Source organism: Leiobunum rupestre, chromosome 5, assembly GCF_980474605.1.
Source record: "Leiobunum rupestre chromosome 5, qqLeiRupe1.1.hap1, whole genome shotgun sequence".
Classification (NCBI taxonomy): domain Eukaryota; kingdom Metazoa; phylum Arthropoda; class Arachnida; order Opiliones; family Sclerosomatidae; genus Leiobunum; species Leiobunum rupestre.
The window spans coordinates 24,773,674-24,791,768 of record NC_143388.1 but is presented as its reverse complement, the minus strand read 5'-3'; the positions used below and the strand labels follow the sequence as shown (position 1 = coordinate 24,791,768).

At 36.1% G+C, this 18,095-nt stretch overlaps 2 protein-coding genes across 2 annotated transcripts; one reads left to right on the top strand and one right to left on the bottom strand.

Annotated features, from left to right (window-relative positions):
• Positions 1-1,963: 1,963 nt before the first annotated feature.
• Prosbeta2 (Proteasome beta2 subunit) lies at positions 1,964-3,740 on the top strand. The gene is made up of 6 exons (XM_090174641.1): positions 1,964-2,114; positions 2,219-2,300; positions 2,373-2,470; positions 2,537-2,852; positions 3,330-3,481; positions 3,560-3,740. The coding sequence occupies exons 1-6, from the start codon at positions 2,053-2,055 to the stop codon at positions 3,684-3,686; spliced, it is 837 nt and encodes a 278-aa protein (XP_090030767.1). The 5' UTR covers positions 1,964-2,052; the 3' UTR covers positions 3,687-3,740.
• A 1,332-nt stretch (positions 3,741-5,072) lies between these two features.
• Positions 5,073-18,095, bottom strand: LOC149943926 (uncharacterized). Its single transcript, XM_090175954.1, has 5 exons — positions 17,958-18,095; positions 9,252-9,328; positions 9,103-9,186; positions 5,253-5,357; positions 5,073-5,184 (listed from the first exon to the last, which is right to left on the bottom strand). Exons 1-5 carry the CDS (start codon positions 18,070-18,072, stop codon positions 5,152-5,154), a joined length of 414 nt encoding a protein of 137 aa, XP_090032080.1. The 5' UTR covers positions 18,073-18,095; the 3' UTR covers positions 5,073-5,151.

The following is an 18,095-nucleotide window of genomic DNA, read 5'->3' as shown; positions in this document are numbered from 1 at the left end:
AATTCTACGGCCTCTCATTGGCTGAAGGATCAAGGCGAACTGGCGTCAAGCTCGGCCGTAGGCGGCAGCATTCTAGTTACCTATGAGATTTCTATGAATATGACAGTGTCATAATGACATCCTTTTGAAACAGGGCGGCTCTACAAAAAGTGAGCACAGCTATCAAAATACATTCTTATATAAAATATTTCCAAAGGATGGAATAAAATGAACAGACTAGTAAGATAATAAACTAGTAAAATAAAAATGAAGTAACATAGTACATAATACAAAATACTTCGGGTAGTCAATATATCCCTGAAAAACTTTCAGTGTTAAATTGTCAAATTGTTAAAATTGTTAAATTGTTCAACGGTTCAAATGGCCACTGTGGTAACTGTGGCCGGTTGTCCCGAATTTATAATACGTTTTCTCTTTTGCCACTTATTTAGTATCGAACAGATTACCGAGGGGTTCCAGTTAAAAATGTAATAAAGAAGTACAATGGAAGTTGTACTTAAGGAATGTTTCATTTTTATTTATTGACAAATAGTTACAGCAAAACAAAAATTTAGTGCAAATGGAAGAGGTAGTCTTCCAAAGAAGCACCCGGCCGAAAGGTGCTCAAAACAGAGGCGGCGTTACCTCTTTGAACCGCAATCGCGATGCGTTGCACCAGATACTCTACGGAGCGCGGCTTGGAAGAGATATCTCGAATCCTACGGCCTATGGCTTGAATTAACGACAAATCATCGTGACCGAAAGCGCCAAGGGTTTCAATGGCCACTGGATGGAAGATGAATTTGCTGTCGAGATCCGAATACTTGGATCTCTTCTTTGTTTCAGCCTGGGTAGTGGCCCAGAGAGGGGCTGAAGATGAAGAGACCAAATAGGAAGGTGCTAGGGGGTCCGTGCAGGTAAAATCCCAAACGATAGCTTTACCACCCGACCATGCGACCATTGACATGCCATCGGGGCGTTTACCGTCATGGCGAGAAAGCCCGGGTGGCTCCAGAAGGGAAGGAACGCCAGCATTGGTGACGTTTTGTAAGGCCTTCCTTGTGGAGCCAAACAGGAGCGCTTCCAGTTAGGCGCGTCAGTCGCTTCTACGCCTAAGAGATGTTTCATGTCTGTGTTTAAATGTGCCTTTCACCCATAGATATAGGAAACGTATATAAAGGTCTAGATAAAATATTTCAAAGGGAGTGAATACGGAGGTGACAGCTAGCAGAAACGCGTAATATCTGCAGGCTATCCTTATAAGGCGCTATCTATCGGTAAGAAAGCTCGTGCTATCGTCGCGAGAGCCATTGTCTAATGCTTAAAAATTATACTAAAAGTCACCAACAGATGGTGTCTAAAGACTACGGCCTGCGGAAAGGTCAAGCACTTCGTACTAAAATGCTAAGAGAGCTCGCGCTTTTGGTCACGTGCCTTCCTCGGTGTCTGCTAGGTGTCAATTCCGTATTTTATGTTAGGCTTATAGCGTTTTCCATTGGGAACCTCCGAGCACTCCCGGAGTGCTCCAAAATCAAAATCGTATTCCATTGGGAAAAAAGGGGTAACTCCGAGAGGGAGGATCGTCTTCCATTGACCAAGGTACTCCCTCCCGGAGTGCTCCCGGAGTGCTCCCAGCTGCCCCAACTCAAGAGTCGGAGGGTAACAAAAGAGTGCTCCGAAAACGTTTCGTATTTCATTGGGAGCTACCAGGGCGAATCCTCCGAGCGCCTCCTACAGAGAGCAGTGACGTCATTCAAAAAATCCGGATCACACTCGGAGGTTCCCAATGGAAAACGCTATTAGACGCCCCGAAATTTATCTAGACCTTTATATACATTTCTTATATCTATGCTTTCGCCACTTTACCGCGTCGTCATTCACTGCTGTTTCCGACTGTCTGTGGCTAGTGAGGACTCGGAGAGAGCCTGTCCGGGCCTGGAATAAGAGCCCTCGTATGATGGCGCTACGGTTTTTAAAATTTTCTGCATTTCGCCGAGTCACTAAAATTCGGTTTTCTGTCAAATTCTCCGTTCCGTTTTTTTGGAAAAGCTCGGCGTTCAACAATAAAGAAAAATGACTAGCATTGATTGTCTCGAAATACCAAGAGGAGGATTTTCCTTCGAAAATTGTCAAAGGTAAATTTAATTGAAAATTGTGAACGAACAATTTGAATTCGGATGAAACATTGAACTTCGAAATTTGAAGTATCTAAATTTAAGCCTTGGCTTTATTATTTTAGAAACGCTACTCTAATAAAAGATGGAGCAGTTACATATAAAGCGCGTAAAACCGGGACGACAATCGTCGGTATTAAATTTAAGGTAAGAGATATGTAAACTGAAACGCTTTATGTATGAAATATTTAATCATTGGAATATCTTTTTACATTTCAGGATGGGGTTGTGTTGGGAGCGGATACCAGAGCCACTGTTGGTGACATAGTGGAAGATAAATATTCAGAAAAGATACATTACTTAGCAAAAAACATTTAGTATGTAAAAGGTGTTTCAGTATCACATCCAGCATAATGTAGTAATACTTTTTTACTATTTTGTAGTTGTTGTGGTGCAGGAACTGCGGCTGATACAACTCAAGTGACGAACATGGTAGCCTCTCAATTAGAGCTGCATCGTTTACAAACTGGACGTACGGTCCGAGTATGTACGGCCAGCAGAATGATCCAGCAACACTTATTCCGTTATCAAGGCCATGTTGGAGCCGCTTTGATTTTAGGAGGTGTGGATATAGATGGCGCTCATATTAAATCTGTAGATCCTCATGGAAGCACCTCAACAGTACCATTTTGCACCATGGGTTCTGGCTCTTTAGCAGCCATGGCTGTCTTTGAAAGAAAATGGAAGCCTGACATGGAGGTAAGTTTTGCTATGCGTTGTTATTAGCTTTTTCGAAATTATGGAGTATAACACACCTGGTAAATGACTTAAAAAAATTAAAAAATGGGTAACGTTTTAGTGTAGCTGCGTGCTGATGTGTATATATTATTATAATTTTTAGTATATTTCTGTTGAGAGAACTTATCTAGGATATAAAATATTAAAATAACCTTCACAGACTAAAGGTAGGCTCTAGTGAACGAGAATTATCTGGTGGATTAAAATAAGCCGAACACATAAATATTTAGTTTAATTGCTTTTGTATCAACTATTTTTCTCAAATGCATATAAACAACTATATATTGCATTTCACCCTGAACTATTTTTTCTTCAAAAACTAACGTTTAAAATCTGCTGGAGCTTGTGAAATTGGATATTAATATCTTGGAGACCAATTAATTAAATGATATTGATAGTGACTCCCTAAATCCAGAATATTTTAAATTTAATTTTCAGCTAGTGGATGCTAAAAACTTAATTTGCGAAGCTATAAGGTCTGGGATATTTTACGATCTTGGTTCTGGAAGTAACGTTGATATGTGCATCATTACCAAGGATAAAACTGAATTCATCCAGCCCTATGAAGTTGCTAATTTGAAGGGTGTTAGGTATATACCATCATTTTTATTTCCCACTTGTTTTTGTCTTTATTAAAAGATGTGTTGTTGCTTAATACATTATTGCAGAAGTGAAAATTACAAATTCAAGAGGGGCACGACTGCCGTTTTGTCATCTATTACTATTCCCCTTGTGGTTGAAAATGTTTCTGTTCGCCGAATTGTAGCCGATGGTGACGCCATGGATACCGCTTAATAGGTTTTTGTTTTTCGCTGTATTATTCATTTATTAAAACCTTTTCTGATGTAATACTGTGAGTATTTTTCTTAGCTTTTAGCCCAATTTGAATGGGCTACTTCTTTTCTACGTATTGTTGTCCATAAATCACTTCACGTTATTAATGAAGGTGGAATAATTGTGACCAGGAGGGATATAATATTTTAAACAGGGTTGCCACACATTGGGGAATTTGAAGAATTTGTAAAAATTCGGGGAATTCAATTTTATCTTGGCACATTTTGAAGGTAGTTTACTCTAGATCTATGACAAATTCTATGATTATCATTTATTTCCTTGAAAGTCAGGCTTTTTTTTTCAACATTGTACTAACCTTTTTATTGAAATATTTAAATTTATTATTTTCTGATAAAAGTGAAATGTGAAATAAAAATTTTGGCCTTAAAAAGTCAAGGAAAATCTCTTAAAATGGTAAGGGAATTTGAAACTCAAAATTTTGTTGCAACCCTGTTAAACCATTGTAAATTAAGAAGGGGAATAGCAATTTCCTGTTTGACTAGTCTTTAAACCCTATCTCCAAGTTCTGAGCCTAGGGGTTTTTTCAGTTTTCATATTTCAAATGGAATAAGCTTAAATCATAATTAGTATTGGCCAATACCAATTTTTAGAATTTACCGATATCAAATCGATTTTTACCGATATTTTTCAATCAAAGCCAAAGCTCAAGGTTGGTGGCTCAATCTGGCTCGTTTAAGTCGTTTTTGAGAAAATTGGTTTTAAAATATCAGGTAAAATTTGAAAATATCAGTATCGGGTAAAATCGATAATTTAGACGCGAGCCGATAAATTGGTAACCGTTATCCTATCGATTTCAGTCCATCACGAGTCTTAACATTTCAGGAAGGTAATATGCCAAAAGTACCCCAATATGATAAATCGGTGAAGTTGCTCTTCCTCTTGTCTATTTTCTATGATTTAACATGGTTGCCACATGCCAGGAAATTTTAAGAATTTGTAAAAAATCGGAAAATTTTAATTTTATGCAGGTCATGTAAAAAAAGTTTAACCTGATACGAAAATATAACGGATGAATTAAATGCATTAACTTTGACCAAAGTAAATGGAAAACGTCAGGCAAAATTTTGATCATTTAAATGGGAATATATTTTGGCAACCCTGTTTAACAGTGATCATGTTTAAAGGGCCCCATAATCATTAAAAAATTCATCTGAATTTCAGGTAGCCCCTCTCCTTTTGTAGGGGATCCAACATATCATAATTTCGCATTTTTCAACCATATTTCTACTAGCTAAGGTGGCAAACTAGCGAAATTTAAGAGTGGCCGTTTAATCAAAAAATGTTATCATCTTAGAAAAAAAGTTGGCATTTGAAAAAATTTTATTTTACAACTTTATTTAAAATTTCAATATTGGTGCTAATTTTGAAATATTGCACTTTTTGGTTGACTTTCAGCGGGGACGTTTTATATAATACTTGGAGCCGAGTTGACGCAATTCTGGAAAATATTACGATGTTTTAACAACTTTTAGTGTTTTTGCGGTAGTCATAAATTAATAAACCAACCTGTAATCTATGTGTTAGATTTCCATATTGCAAGGTATATTGGACGACACTTTGTCCCTGTGGGAACACTGAATTTCCTATGCATTCAATCGCTGCTCTGTAATTCTGAAATATAGCGACAACTCTTCATTTTATGAGGTTATAATAATAACATAAGTAACTTAATAAATGACACAAAATGATATTGGTTAATTACAATTGGTCGCAAAAAATACCCACTATTGTGGAAGTTGAAGAATGAAAGCTGTCTGCTTATTCAATTTAGCGTTTTCCATTTGACTGCTCTAGATCGCTCTGATCAACAGTTGATGTTCCATTTGCGTGCTCGGATCTGCTAAGATCAAGTTTCACGTGTTCCATCCATTTCCCGCTCTCGGGATTTGCGGTTTTACTCTAGGCGATTGGGACGAGATCTATGACGTCAGAGACAGGTTCGGAGCGAATCTCGAGCAATCAAATGGAAAACGCTGTTAATCTCTGTATACAACAGCTGAAAGTTTAGCAATACTGAAATTAACCTTTTCAGCGTCCAATAATTTTTCGCTAAGCAGTTAATATTAATAAACACAAGCAGTTTATGAATTTCTCGCGTTGAAGTTTGGTAGATTTGGTGGGGGAATAAACTTGAAACGTTTTACTGTTCTAATTTTATTTCTGCATCAAAAAATTGTTTGGCTAATGATTTGAAGGGTTCAATCCCTGACAAAATTTTCACGGGAGCGATGCTCTCTAGGACTTACAACTCGCTTTTTGAGTTAGGTAGTCTCATTTGGAAATTTAAGCTAATTTTCTTAATAATATTAAAACACCTTAATTTTATTTCTTCTTTATTAGACGCCGGGCTTTTCTGCAGGAAAATGATTTTCAGTTTTACCAAGTCCAGATTATTGAAATTTTTGTTTTCCGCGTTTGCTCGATAAATGCTTGGTTTCAATATGCGGGACATCGTTGTGTTGAATAATCTTTGAAATTCATCAAACATTTTCAATTAATTTCCGTTTTCCATCTGAAATAGCTTCGTTAGCCTTTTTAAAATTGGCTAATACCCAAGGCACCACCTTAGGCCCAAGTCATCTAGCAATTTTAAATTTGGCTAATACCCAAGGCACCACCTTAGGCCCAAGCAGTGGCGTCACCAGGATTTCAAAACTGGTGGCGCTTAAGCCATAAGCACTGGTCAGGGGCGTCTCATTGAGTGATATGGGGGAGGGGGGGGGGTCTCCCAAAAAGGTTTGTAAAGTTGAAACATTGAAACCGACTTGGAAAAATGAAATTTTGATGCCCATCTTTAAGTTTGAAGAAACTTTTCGCCAAGTGAATTGGAAAAATTCTGAATTTTAGGAGGCGCTTTTCGGAATTTTTAGGTGGCGCTTCAGAAATTTTTCAGGTGGCTCAAGCGCCGCCTAAAACACCCTAGCGACGCCACTGGGCCGCCCAAGTCATCTAGCAATTTTAAATTTGGCTCATACCCAAGGCACCACCTTAGGCCCAAGTCATCTAGCAACTTTTAATGCCTTAAACAGGTGGCCGGGTTACAATGCGTAGGATGGTGGTGACCGTGGCACCATGGCAAGCCCTTCATGCCAGCAGCTCTTTACACTATCTATTACCGTTAACCTCAACAAGTTTTTATGCAAAAATTCCAAAAAGAGTAACTTTTGTGGGTTGTTAAACATGTCATTAATAACTCTCTCGTAACGAAATTGGAAAAATATAGTTTGAGTTCGTCCAACTGCCTCAAAATTATGTCAACATAATCGCTAATTTAATCTGATTTTTGATAAGGAAATTAACTTCGATGGTTCCTCGTCCACATTGATCGTTTTGAAGATTTCTTTGTATAACTATGCACAAAATAATTATACACGTATTTAATGAAATACTCTATTAGCCACCGAAATGAATCTTAAGTGGCGAATCGACCAGCCTAATGATATATAGCCCAACAGCCCAACGATACATTTATAATGACTGTCGAAATTATTTCCACGATTTGCCTAGACTGCTTAGAAATATTTCAATTATTTTAATTTAAAGGGAATATAACCTGCAAAGCCATCTTTATGGAAGACCCCTTCAAATTTCCCTGTACAGTGGCGCCAAACATTTCTAAAGAGAAAGGCAAGAGCGGCCAGAGCTGCAAACGTTGGTGTTCACAACCAAATACCTAAGGTTATATTCCCTTTAATATAAATCAGTGGCGTAGCCAGAGATTCGAAGTATGTGAATGTTAAGGGGGGGTCGAGAAGGGGGTGGAAATTTAGTACAGTCAAAGGTAGACACAAGGGGGGGGGTTGGACACGGAACCCCCCCTGTCTACGCCACTGATATAAATATTATAATTTAAAAATGCCATTAGGTAGAGCAAATAAGTTATACTTTTAGTAATTAGTAGATTTTTAAAGGTGATTTTTAGTAGGCGACACTTCCTATGTATTTTGCGTGATTATGAAAATGTATTTTGCGTGATTAGGAAAATGTCTTTATCGAATTTGTCCTTGAGAGCTGCCTTTTCTACATTGCAGTTTTTCTACATGTTACTCATCCTTTTATAAAGTATCCTTAGTTTAATGGCGATAAATTCGAGGCAAATAGCATTTAGGTCTCAAATTAGAAAATAACTACGTTCAGTAACGAACCAAGTGTTTATAACTGTAGATTTTACCAATGATAATATAAACCTAGCACCCTAGATTCGAAATAACTGCCTCGCGCGAAGTCAATTGCGATTACCCACTCCCCGCCAGAGCTCCGAAAATATTACCTCCATAGTTACCATGGTAACGAACTATAGATAAGACAACGGCCAACTTTGATGACGCGCTGTTCGCTCAACAGCGCTTCATTAAAGTTGGCCGTGATTAGACAATATAACAACCGTTGGAGGACTATTTTTCGGAGATCACGTGCCGGAAGTGAGTAATCACTTCGTTACAAAACCGTCAATCGGACAGCTCTCTGAATTCGAATCTAGGTTTCGAAGCTCTATATTATCTTTGATTTTACGTTCGGATTCAATAATTCATAATTTTTTGCTAAAGCTATTTTCACTTTTCATTAAGCCTTGGCGGGTCGTATAAAACAGTTTTAAAGCCTAGTAACAACTTGTAACAACTTGCAGAGAGTTGTAACTTGTTAGTCCTTAGCTCCGTCGAGATTTATACGGTCATTGGTGAAATAGATTATAAGTAGTTATCGTTCTAATTCTATTAAAGTATTTAAACAATAGCGGCGCTAAGGGTGGGCTGAAGTGGGCTTAAAGGAAATACCCCGGGCATACACGTGTCCCCTCCAGGTCGGATACAAGTTCCAGAAAACGCGACGAGAGCCGCAACAATAAAACACCCTTGCTCTTGATCGCTTCCTGGAAACTTTTGGGTTTTTTCGATTTCACCAATTTTGCGAAATTCTTAGATGCTACCATGGACACTGTATCTCTAACCGGACGGGAAAAGCTGTAGCTTCCACCATGCAAAATCACCTGCCGCCGCCACTGTCTCTCTGTAAAGGGGGGGGGAGGTTCAAGAATTTTGAAAGTTTCGGGCTGTCAAGGCCTTATAATTCGTCACGTGGCCGACAAAACGTTCCGTTTGAAATGGGGGTTTACATTCTTTCGAATGACCTTGACGGCCCTGCGAATCGAGTACGGCCGACTATTACAGCTAATACGAAGTAGGACGCAAACGGACAGTGAGGGGGACCTCTTTTAGGCTGCTTTTCCAGTCCGGTTAGAGATACAGTGTCCATGATGCTACAAAATAATTAGCTCAACTGTGAAAAAACCTTAGCGCCGCTACTCATAACGGACTATTAAAGTACTTATGATAATATTAATAATATAATTGGGTACCAATCTGCCTTCCGTTGTGCAAAGGGTCGTGTAGGCGTTTGGAAACGATGACATTCCATAATCTCGGCAAGCTGGTATTATGGTCTGGAAATATGACGGAATACGATCATTTTAAATTAATTATGCAACATTAAAATAACTTTACTTACATCGATAAAATTAACGCTGGCCGTATTACTGGCGCATTCCAACAAGTATTGCACTTGAGTTTGTCTATTTTGGGCATCTGAAATCAATTTGAAATCATAAATATCAGAACAGTAAATATGACAATTAGCAAAGATTATTCCGAAATCCAGATTTACTTCAGCGCTTAACCCCCTTGTGTCTAAACCAGCGGTTCCCAAAAGATGTTCCGCGGAAGAGTCCCAAGGGTTCCGCGGAAGAGTCCCAGGGGTTCCGCGGAAGAGTCACAGGGGTTCCGAGAATTCGCAGTGCGGCCATATTTGTTTGTGTCAAGAGTCTTTTAAGATAAGTAAAAAAATGAGTTGGGTTTCCGCCAGAATTAGGTGGATAATTTAGGGCTCCATAGCAAAAATAAATTGGGAACCGCTGGTCTAAACATGTTCATGGCATAACAAAAATGGAAACGCTGGTCTAAACATGTTCATGGCAAAAAAAATTGGAAACGCTGGTCTAAACATGTTCATGGCAAAAAAAACATTGGAAACGCTGGTCTAAACATGTTCATGGCAAAAAAAATGGAAACGCTGGTCTAAACATGTTCATGGCAAAAAAAATTGGAAACGCTGGTCTAAACATGTTCATGGCAAAAAAAATTGGAAACGCTGGTCTAAACATGTTCATGGCAAAAAAAATTGGAAACGCTGGTCTAAACATGTTCATGGCAAAAAAAATTGGAAACGCTGGTCTAAACATGTTCATGGCAAAAAAAATTGGAAACGCTGGTCTAAACATGTTCATGGCAAAAAAAATTGGAAACGCTGGTCTAAACATGTTCATGGCAAAAAAAATTGGAAACGCTGGTCTAAACATGTTCATGGCAAAAAAAATTGGAAACGCTGGTCTAAACATGTTCATGGCATAACAAAAATGGAAACGCTGGTCTAAACATGTTCATGGCATAACAAAAATGGAAACGCTATTCTAAACATGTTCATGGCATAACAAAAATGGAAACGCTGGTCTAAACATGTTCATGGCAAAAAAATTGGAAACGCTGGTCTAAACATGTTCATGGCAAAAAAAAATTGGAAACGCTGGTCTAAACATGTTCATGGCAAAAAAAATTGGAAACGCTGGTCTAAACATGTTCATGGCAAAAAAAATTGGAAACGCTGGTCTAAACATGTTCATGGCAAAAAAAATTGGAAACGCTGGTCTAAATATGTTTATGGCAAAAAAAATTGGAAACGCTGGTCTAAACATGTTCATGGCAAAAAAAATTGGAAACGCTGGTCTAAACATGTTCATGGCAAAAAAAATTGGAAACCCTGGTCTAAACATGTTCATGGCAAAAAAAAATTGGAAACGCTGGTCTAAACATGTTCATGGCAAAAAAAATTGGAAACGCTGGTCTAAACATGTTCATGGCAAAAAAAATTGGAAACGCTGGTCTAAACATGTTCATGGCAAAAAAAATTGGAAACGCTGGTCTAAATATGTTTATGGCAAAAAAAAATTGGAAACGCTGGTCTAAACATGTTCATGGCAAAAAAAAATGGAAACGCTGGTCTAAACATGTTCATGGCAAAAAAAATTGGAAACGCTGGTCTAAACATGTTCATGGCATAACAAAAATGGAAACTCTGGTCTAAACATGTTCATGGAATAACAAAAATGGAAACGCTGGTCTAAACATGTTCATGGCATAACAAAAATGGAAACGCTGGTCTAAACATGTTCATGGCAAAAAAAATGGAAACGCTGGTCTAAACATGTTCATGGCAAAAAAAAATTGTAAACGCTGGTCTAAACATGTTCATGGCAAAAAAAATTGGAAACGCTGGTCTAAACATGTTCATGGCAAAAAAAATTGGAAACGCTGGTCTAAACATGTTCATGGCAAAAAAAATTGGAAACGCTGGTCTAAACATGTTCATGGCAAAAAAAATTGGAAACGCTGGTCTAAACATGTTCATGGCAAAAAAAATTGGAAACGCTGGTCTAAACATGTTCATGGCAAAAAAAATTGGAAACGCTGGTCTAAACATGTTCATGGCAAAAAAAAATTGGAAACGCTGGTCTAAACATGTTCATGGCAAAAAAAATTGGAAACGCTGGTCTAAACATGTTCATGGCATAACAAAAATGGAAACGCTGGTCTAAACATGTTCATGGCATAACAAAAATTGTAAACGCTGGTCTAAACATGTTCATGGCAAAAACAAATTGGAAACGCTGGTCTAAACATGTTCATGGCAAAAAAAATTGGAAACGCTGGTCTAAACATGTTCATGGCAAAAAAAAATTGGAAACGCTGGTCTAAACATGTTCATGGCAAAAAAAAATTGGAAACGCTGGTCTAAACATGTTCATGGCAAAAAAATTGGAAACGCTGGTCTAAACATGTTCATGGCAAAAAAAATGGAAACGCTGGTCTAAACATGTTCATGGCAAAAAAAAATTGGAAACGCTGGTCTAAACATGTTCATGGCAAAAAAATTGGAAACGCTGGTCTAAACATGTTCATGGCAAAACAAAATTGGAAACGCTGGTCTAAACATGTTCATGGCAAAATAAATTGGAAACGCTGGTCTAAACATGTTCATGGCAAAAAAAAATTGGAAACGCTGGTCTAAACATGTTCATGGCAAAAAAATTGGAAACGCTGGTCTAAACATGTTCATGGAAAAAAAAATTGGAAACGCTGGTCTAAACATGTTCATGGCATAACAAAAATGGAAACGCTGGTCTAAACATGTTCATGGCATAACAAAAATGGAAACGCTGGTCTAAACATGTTCATGGCAAAAAAAATTGGAAACGCTGGTCTAAACATGTTCATGGCAAAAAAAATTGGAAACGCTGGTCTAAACATGTTCATGGCATAACAAAAATGGAAACGCTGGTCTAAACATGTTCATGGCATAACAAAAATGGAAACGCTGGTCTAAACATGTTCATGGCATAACAAAAATTGTAAACGCTGGTCTAAACATGTTCATGGCAAAAACAAATTGGAAACGCTGGTCTAAACATGTTCATGGCAAAAAAAATTGGAAACGCTGGTCTAAACATGTTCATGGCAAAAAAAAATTGGAAACGCTGGTCTAAACATGTTCATGGCAAAAAAAAATTGGAAACGCTGGTCTAAACATGTTCATGGCAAAAAAATTGGAAACGCTGGTCTAAACATGTTCATGGCAAAAAAAATGGAAACGCTGGTCTAAACATGTTCATGGCAAAAAAAAATTGGAAACGCTGGTCTAAACATGTTCATGGCAAAAAAATTGGAAACGCTGGTCTAAACATGTTCATGGCAAAACAAAATTGGAAACGCTGGTCTAAACATGTTCATGGCAAAATAAATTGGAAACGCTGGTCTAAACATGTTCATGGCAAAAAAAAATTGGAAACGCTGGTCTAAACATGTTCATGGCAAAAAAATTGGAAACGCTGGTCTAAACATGTTCATGGAAAAAAAAATTGGAAACGCTGGTCTAAACATGTTCATGGCATAACAAAAATGGAAACGCTGGTCTAAACATGTTCATGGCATAACAAAAATGGAAACGCTGGTCTAAACATGTTCATGGCAAAAAAAATTGGAAACGCTGGTCTAAACATGTTCATGGCAAAAAAAATTGGAAACGCTGGTCTAAACATGTTCATGGCATAACAAAAATGGAAACGCTGGTCTAAACATGTTCATGGCAAAAAAATTGGAAACGCTGGTCTAAACATGTTCATGGCAAAAAAAATTGGAAACGCTGGTCTAAACATGTTCATGGCAAAAAAAAATTGGAAACGCTGGTCTAAACATGTTCATGGCAAAAAAAATTGGAAACGCGGGTCTAAACATGTTCATGGCAAAAAAAATTGGAAACGCTGGTCTAAACATGTTCATGGCAAAAAAAAATTGGAAACGCTGGTCTAAACATGTTCATGGCAAAAAAAAATTGGAAACGCTGGTCTAAACATGTTCATGGCATAACAAAAATGGAAACGCTGGTCTAAACATGTTCATGGCATAACAAAAATGGAAACGCTGGTCTAAACATGTTCATGGCAAAAAAAATTGGAAACGCTGGTCTAAACATGTTCATGGCAAAAAAAATTGGAAACGCTGGTCTAAACATGTTCATGGCAAAAAAAATTGGAAACGCTGGTCTAAACATGTTCATGGCAAAAAAAATTGGAAACGCTGGTCTAAACATGTTCATGGCAAAATAAAATTGGAAACGCTGGTCTAAACATGTTCATGGCAAAATAAAATTGGAAACGCTGGTCTAAACATGTTCATGGCATAACAAAAATGGAAACGCTGGTCTAAACATGTTCATGGCATAACAAAAATGGAAACGCTGGTCTAAACATGTTCATGGCAAAAAAAATTGGAAACGCTGGTCTAAACATGTTCATGGCATAACAAAAATGGAAACGCTGGTCTAAACATGTTCATGGCATAACAAAAATGGAAACGCTGGTCTAAACATGTTCATGGCATAACAAAAATGGAAACGCTGGTCTAAACATGTTAATGGCAAAAAAAAAATGGAAACGCTGGTCTAAACATGTCCATACTCCATAGCAAAAAAAATATAAATACCAAGGGCGATAATATACAACTTAGTTCGGCTGCGAGTCCAACTGGGTGGGAGTGTCAGTATCGAAAAAAGGTTCAGTCAGAAAATTAGCATTTAAACAATTGTAAATATCATACTTATGGTAATTATGTTGCTTATGTAAATAGACAGGTTAAGCAATTTCAATCGACCATCGGTAGTTGGGCTTCACAAGTCTCTAGTTGTCTTAAGCCTGTGTGCTTACTTGGGTATTAGCATAGCTTATTTATTATTATTACCATCAAAAACGTGTAGGGAAACTTGTAGAAGTATAGAGAGCTAACAGTTCTACGTCACCCATGCTTTTTCCTATTTAAAATAATTCTACCCAACATGGCGGCCACAGCCAAAGCTATGGAGTGTTCGTTCCCTATAAAAAATTATCTGCCCAACATGGCGGCCACAGCCAAAGCTGTGGAGTGTTAGTTCCCTATAGAAAAACTTCTACCCAACATGCCGTACACATCCAAAGCTATGTAGTGTTAGTTCCCTATAGAAAATTCTCTACCCAACATGGCGGCCACAGTCAAAGCTATGTAGTGTTAGTTCCCTATTGAATAACTTATACCCAAAATGGCGGCCACAGCCAAAACTATGGAGTATTAGTTCCCTAATTCTGTACATGTTATTATTTTATTTTATAATATTTTGGGTGGGAGTGAAGCTATTGGTAATAATAAACAGTCTGGAAAATGTGACAATATTGATTATGAGGCATGCCACGGCCAAGTCTTTCGTTTTGATACTATTAGTAAACTCGAACTTTTCTTTGTATGCCATTACCGTTTGTTTGGTTTCGTGAATACTGGGTCTGGGTTGCGTTATGATATAACGCACTTAGCTTTTAAGCAAATGAGTTCCCATTTAATAGAGAAACAAAGAAAAAGAACGACCCTGAAACTGTCTTTTTGGAAAATAATGTTATTATTTATTTAACGCGTTATTCATTTTCCTTGGTGCATATTTATAAGCTTTTCACCTGACTTACCAAAGTCTATAATAGGTGTTTAGAAAAAGTAAAAAAAAAAACCGCTTTAGGGTAATGTTTCGTCGACGTCACTTAAACGTCACAATATTTTTCATTTATGTTGAGTTACCGTCGACTTTCATTCTTCTGTTTTTGTTTGGGTTATTATTTATATTTGTTAAGGCCAGTTAACACGACAAACATTTTTACCAGACTATGTTGATGAGCATTGGTTTTCGACTTCAGAGTTTTAAGTTAGCTAAAAACGTAATTTTTTGTTCACACGTTCCAATAAAAGATTTTTATATTTACGGCGATAACAATAAACGCTTAAATAAAACCTGTTCGGCGATTTGCCTAGAAGTAGTAAAACCGAGATCCAGGACATACTTCTAAAAGCGTTATATTTCAAAGCGTGCTCTGCTTAATATTTTAATATAGAAAAGTTCGATCAATTTCGCACGCGCCTCCTGAAAGAAAAAAAATGCGCGTGCATAAAACTACCATAAACACGTGACTATTTTATTCAGTGTCTCGCGCGCATGCGTGCAGGGGATGAATTAAAAAGAGAGTGGCATTTATTGAAGGCGTCTATTACTCGTAATTTTCATAAAATACCTCTTCTACTAAAACTCTGTCAATTTATTTTAAAAAAAGAATTTAATATTAATATTTTAATTTAGTTTTGTGTAGTTAAAAGGATTCAACTTTCCCTTTCACGTTATAATTATTCCCTAGACCACTGTGCCTCCTGCCCAAGCCTTTTCCGCTCCTAAATATAGCGAGGGATAAGAAATGGGAATTTCCAAGTCAAAAAAGTGATTTTTCGTTGAATAAAATTATCGCAAGAGGGAAATTTTAGATATCAAATGTGGAAGCAACTCTATAGGTTATATTCCCTTTAAATAACCAAAATTTGTTGTGTTATTACTTTCAATCTTTAATACGTAACATTTTGACTGGCATTTTCGAAAAAGGAAAATGGATTTAAATAGGGCGTAAAAAGTTGATAAATGAATATTTGTGTTTCTCTACTGGTTCCAGAAATCACCGTACGTAGCATTTATATAAAAATTTAAAGAAAAAACCATGTATTTCATGTTTGGCTCTCAGGCAAACCTATAAACCTAATTACTTGGTCAAATATGTACAGAAACCTTACTCATTTACCGATTAAATATTTGAACAAACTATTGTATATAGCGAAATATCGATGTCTGTTTGATTATAATTTTGATAATGCTACAAATTTAAATATACTTCCTTAACTAAGTTATCCTTAGCTATATATAAAAATGAGAAAACTGCATGGCATTTATCTAGTGTTGTAAGTCGGACTGTCGGAAAATGACTGAGACCTTTTTTCCGGAAACTTTTCCGTTTTTTTCCGAAAAAAATAAAAAAAATTTCATTCCCTGATTAGTTAAATATATTGTTTGCAAATTTAAATAAAGCGGCATTTTCACCTCAATTGTTTTCGAATCTAAAAATATATTAATGTTTTGTAGTATGTTTACTGATATTAGACATTTTATATCGATAAAAAGTTAAAAACATTAAAAACTCTTAAAAAGAAATTTATGTTTCAATTTATTATTTTTCCGATTTGCGGAAAGTTTTCGGAAAATTAACAATACTACGATTTATCAAATACCAAAAATAGAATTGAAGTAGGGCTGTATAGTCTTTGTGTAAAGTTTGACCGAATTAGCTAGAAACTTTATAGTAGGCTTTAATCTTTATATAGACTTTTATATAGAAATATTTGGCACTTGAAGAAAAAATTATTGGGGGAAAAATTATTTGGATAAACTTGAGATAAAAGATAAAATGTAAGATCTAAAAAATATTTTGTTTTAAATCTCTTTGGAGCAAAATGATAATAAAAACATCGGTTAAAATATTTCGTTAATCTCAGACTAAATATGATTTCAAATAACTATAATCTTTGAACTAAAATTGCTATAAGCAGAAGCAAATAACTAAATGTTAAGATACTGCCTATTGGTTGATTAACCAGTATGATAATAAATATAAATTTAATCTGTTATTTGAATAGCTGGCTCTTGACTTCTGAGACGAAATACGGATTAAAACAACTTTACACTTTGAACTAAAATTGCTATAACCAGAAGCAAATAACTAAATATTAAGTTAATTATATTGGTATGATAATAACTATTAATTTAATCTGTTATTTAAAATGACACGAAATACGGTTAAAAACAACTATACACTTTGAACTAAAATTGCTATAACCAGAAGCAAATAACTAAATGTTAAGTTAATTATATTGGTATGATAATAACTATTAATTTAATCTGTTATTTAAAATTACACGAAATACGGTTAAAAACAACTATACACTTTGAACTAAAATTACTATAAGTAGAAGTGTATAACTAACAAGGAGACGACCCGAGGTGATTTTCACCGAATTTCTTTCGATTCGGGGGATAAGTAGACCTTTATGTAACTTGAAATTTCTCAAAAGGAAAAAAATTGACAGGATTTAGTTTTGCCATGGCAACGAAAAATGTTTTTGATTACTTAAAACCTAATTAACATGGAGAAATCGCTGATTTTTAAGGTACCCCCTTTGAAAAAAATTTAAATATTAAAAAAATTAATTATGCTTAAAAATATTACATTGGATAAATTCGAGTTAGTTTGGGCTTGGATGAATAATAAAAGCTAACGGTTTGGGTAATATTTTGTCAATTTACTTGCATTTACCTAATTTACACATTTTACTAATATTTACCGAAATGTACATGCATATTCCCATTTTACCTATTTCAAATAATACAACCCAATTTGCTTATTTTCCCCAAATTTACCCAAAGTAATCTGAATTTACCGAATGTACATTTTTTAATATAATTAATATTTAATATTAATATTAATTTATATGGGGAAATGTAGGTTTTAAGTTATCAAGAACATTTTTGGTTGCCATGGCAAATCTAAAATCCGTCTAATTTTTTCCTTTTGGGAAATTTCAAGTTACATAAAGGTCTACTTATCCCCCGAATTTGAACAAAATCGGTGAAAATCACCTGTAAGTGTTAAGATATTGCATATTTGTTAACTATATTAGTACGCTAAGAAATAATAATTTTAAAAGATTTAAGACTTACAACAAAAGTAGTCCCTAATTTTACCACCGAAATTCAACTGTTCGTTCGTGGGTGCCGCTCGAACCAAACATATTGTTAACGCCACGAAGGCGATACCCGTTGATAAACCCGTCATTTTAAACTACTTATTGTTGAATA

Bases quoted from the DNA above. Each gene is read 5' to 3' on its own strand.
- Prosbeta2 (XM_090174641.1), top strand. From the start codon at position 2,053: ATGACTAGCATTGATTGTCTCGAAATACCAAGAGGAGGATTTTCCTTC. The intron at 2,115-2,218 runs GTAAATTTAATT...TTATTATTTTAG, and splicing joins TCCTTCGAAAATTGTCAAAG to AAACGCTACTCTAATAAAAG. The intron at 2,301-2,372 runs GTAAGAGATATG...TTTACATTTCAG, and splicing joins TCGTCGGTATTAAATTTAAG to GATGGGGTTGTGTTGGGAGC.
- LOC149943926 (XM_090175954.1), bottom strand. From the start codon at position 18,072: ATGACGGGTTTATCAACGGGTATCGCCTTCGTGGCGTTAACAATATGT. The intron at 9,187-9,251 runs GTAAGTAAAGTT...TCATATTTCCAG, and splicing joins CCAGCGTTAATTTTATCGAT to ACCATAATACCAGCTTGCCG. The intron at 5,358-9,102 runs GTACCCAATTAT...GCTATATTTCAG, and splicing joins GCACAACGGAAGGCAGATTG to AATTACAGAGCAGCGATTGA.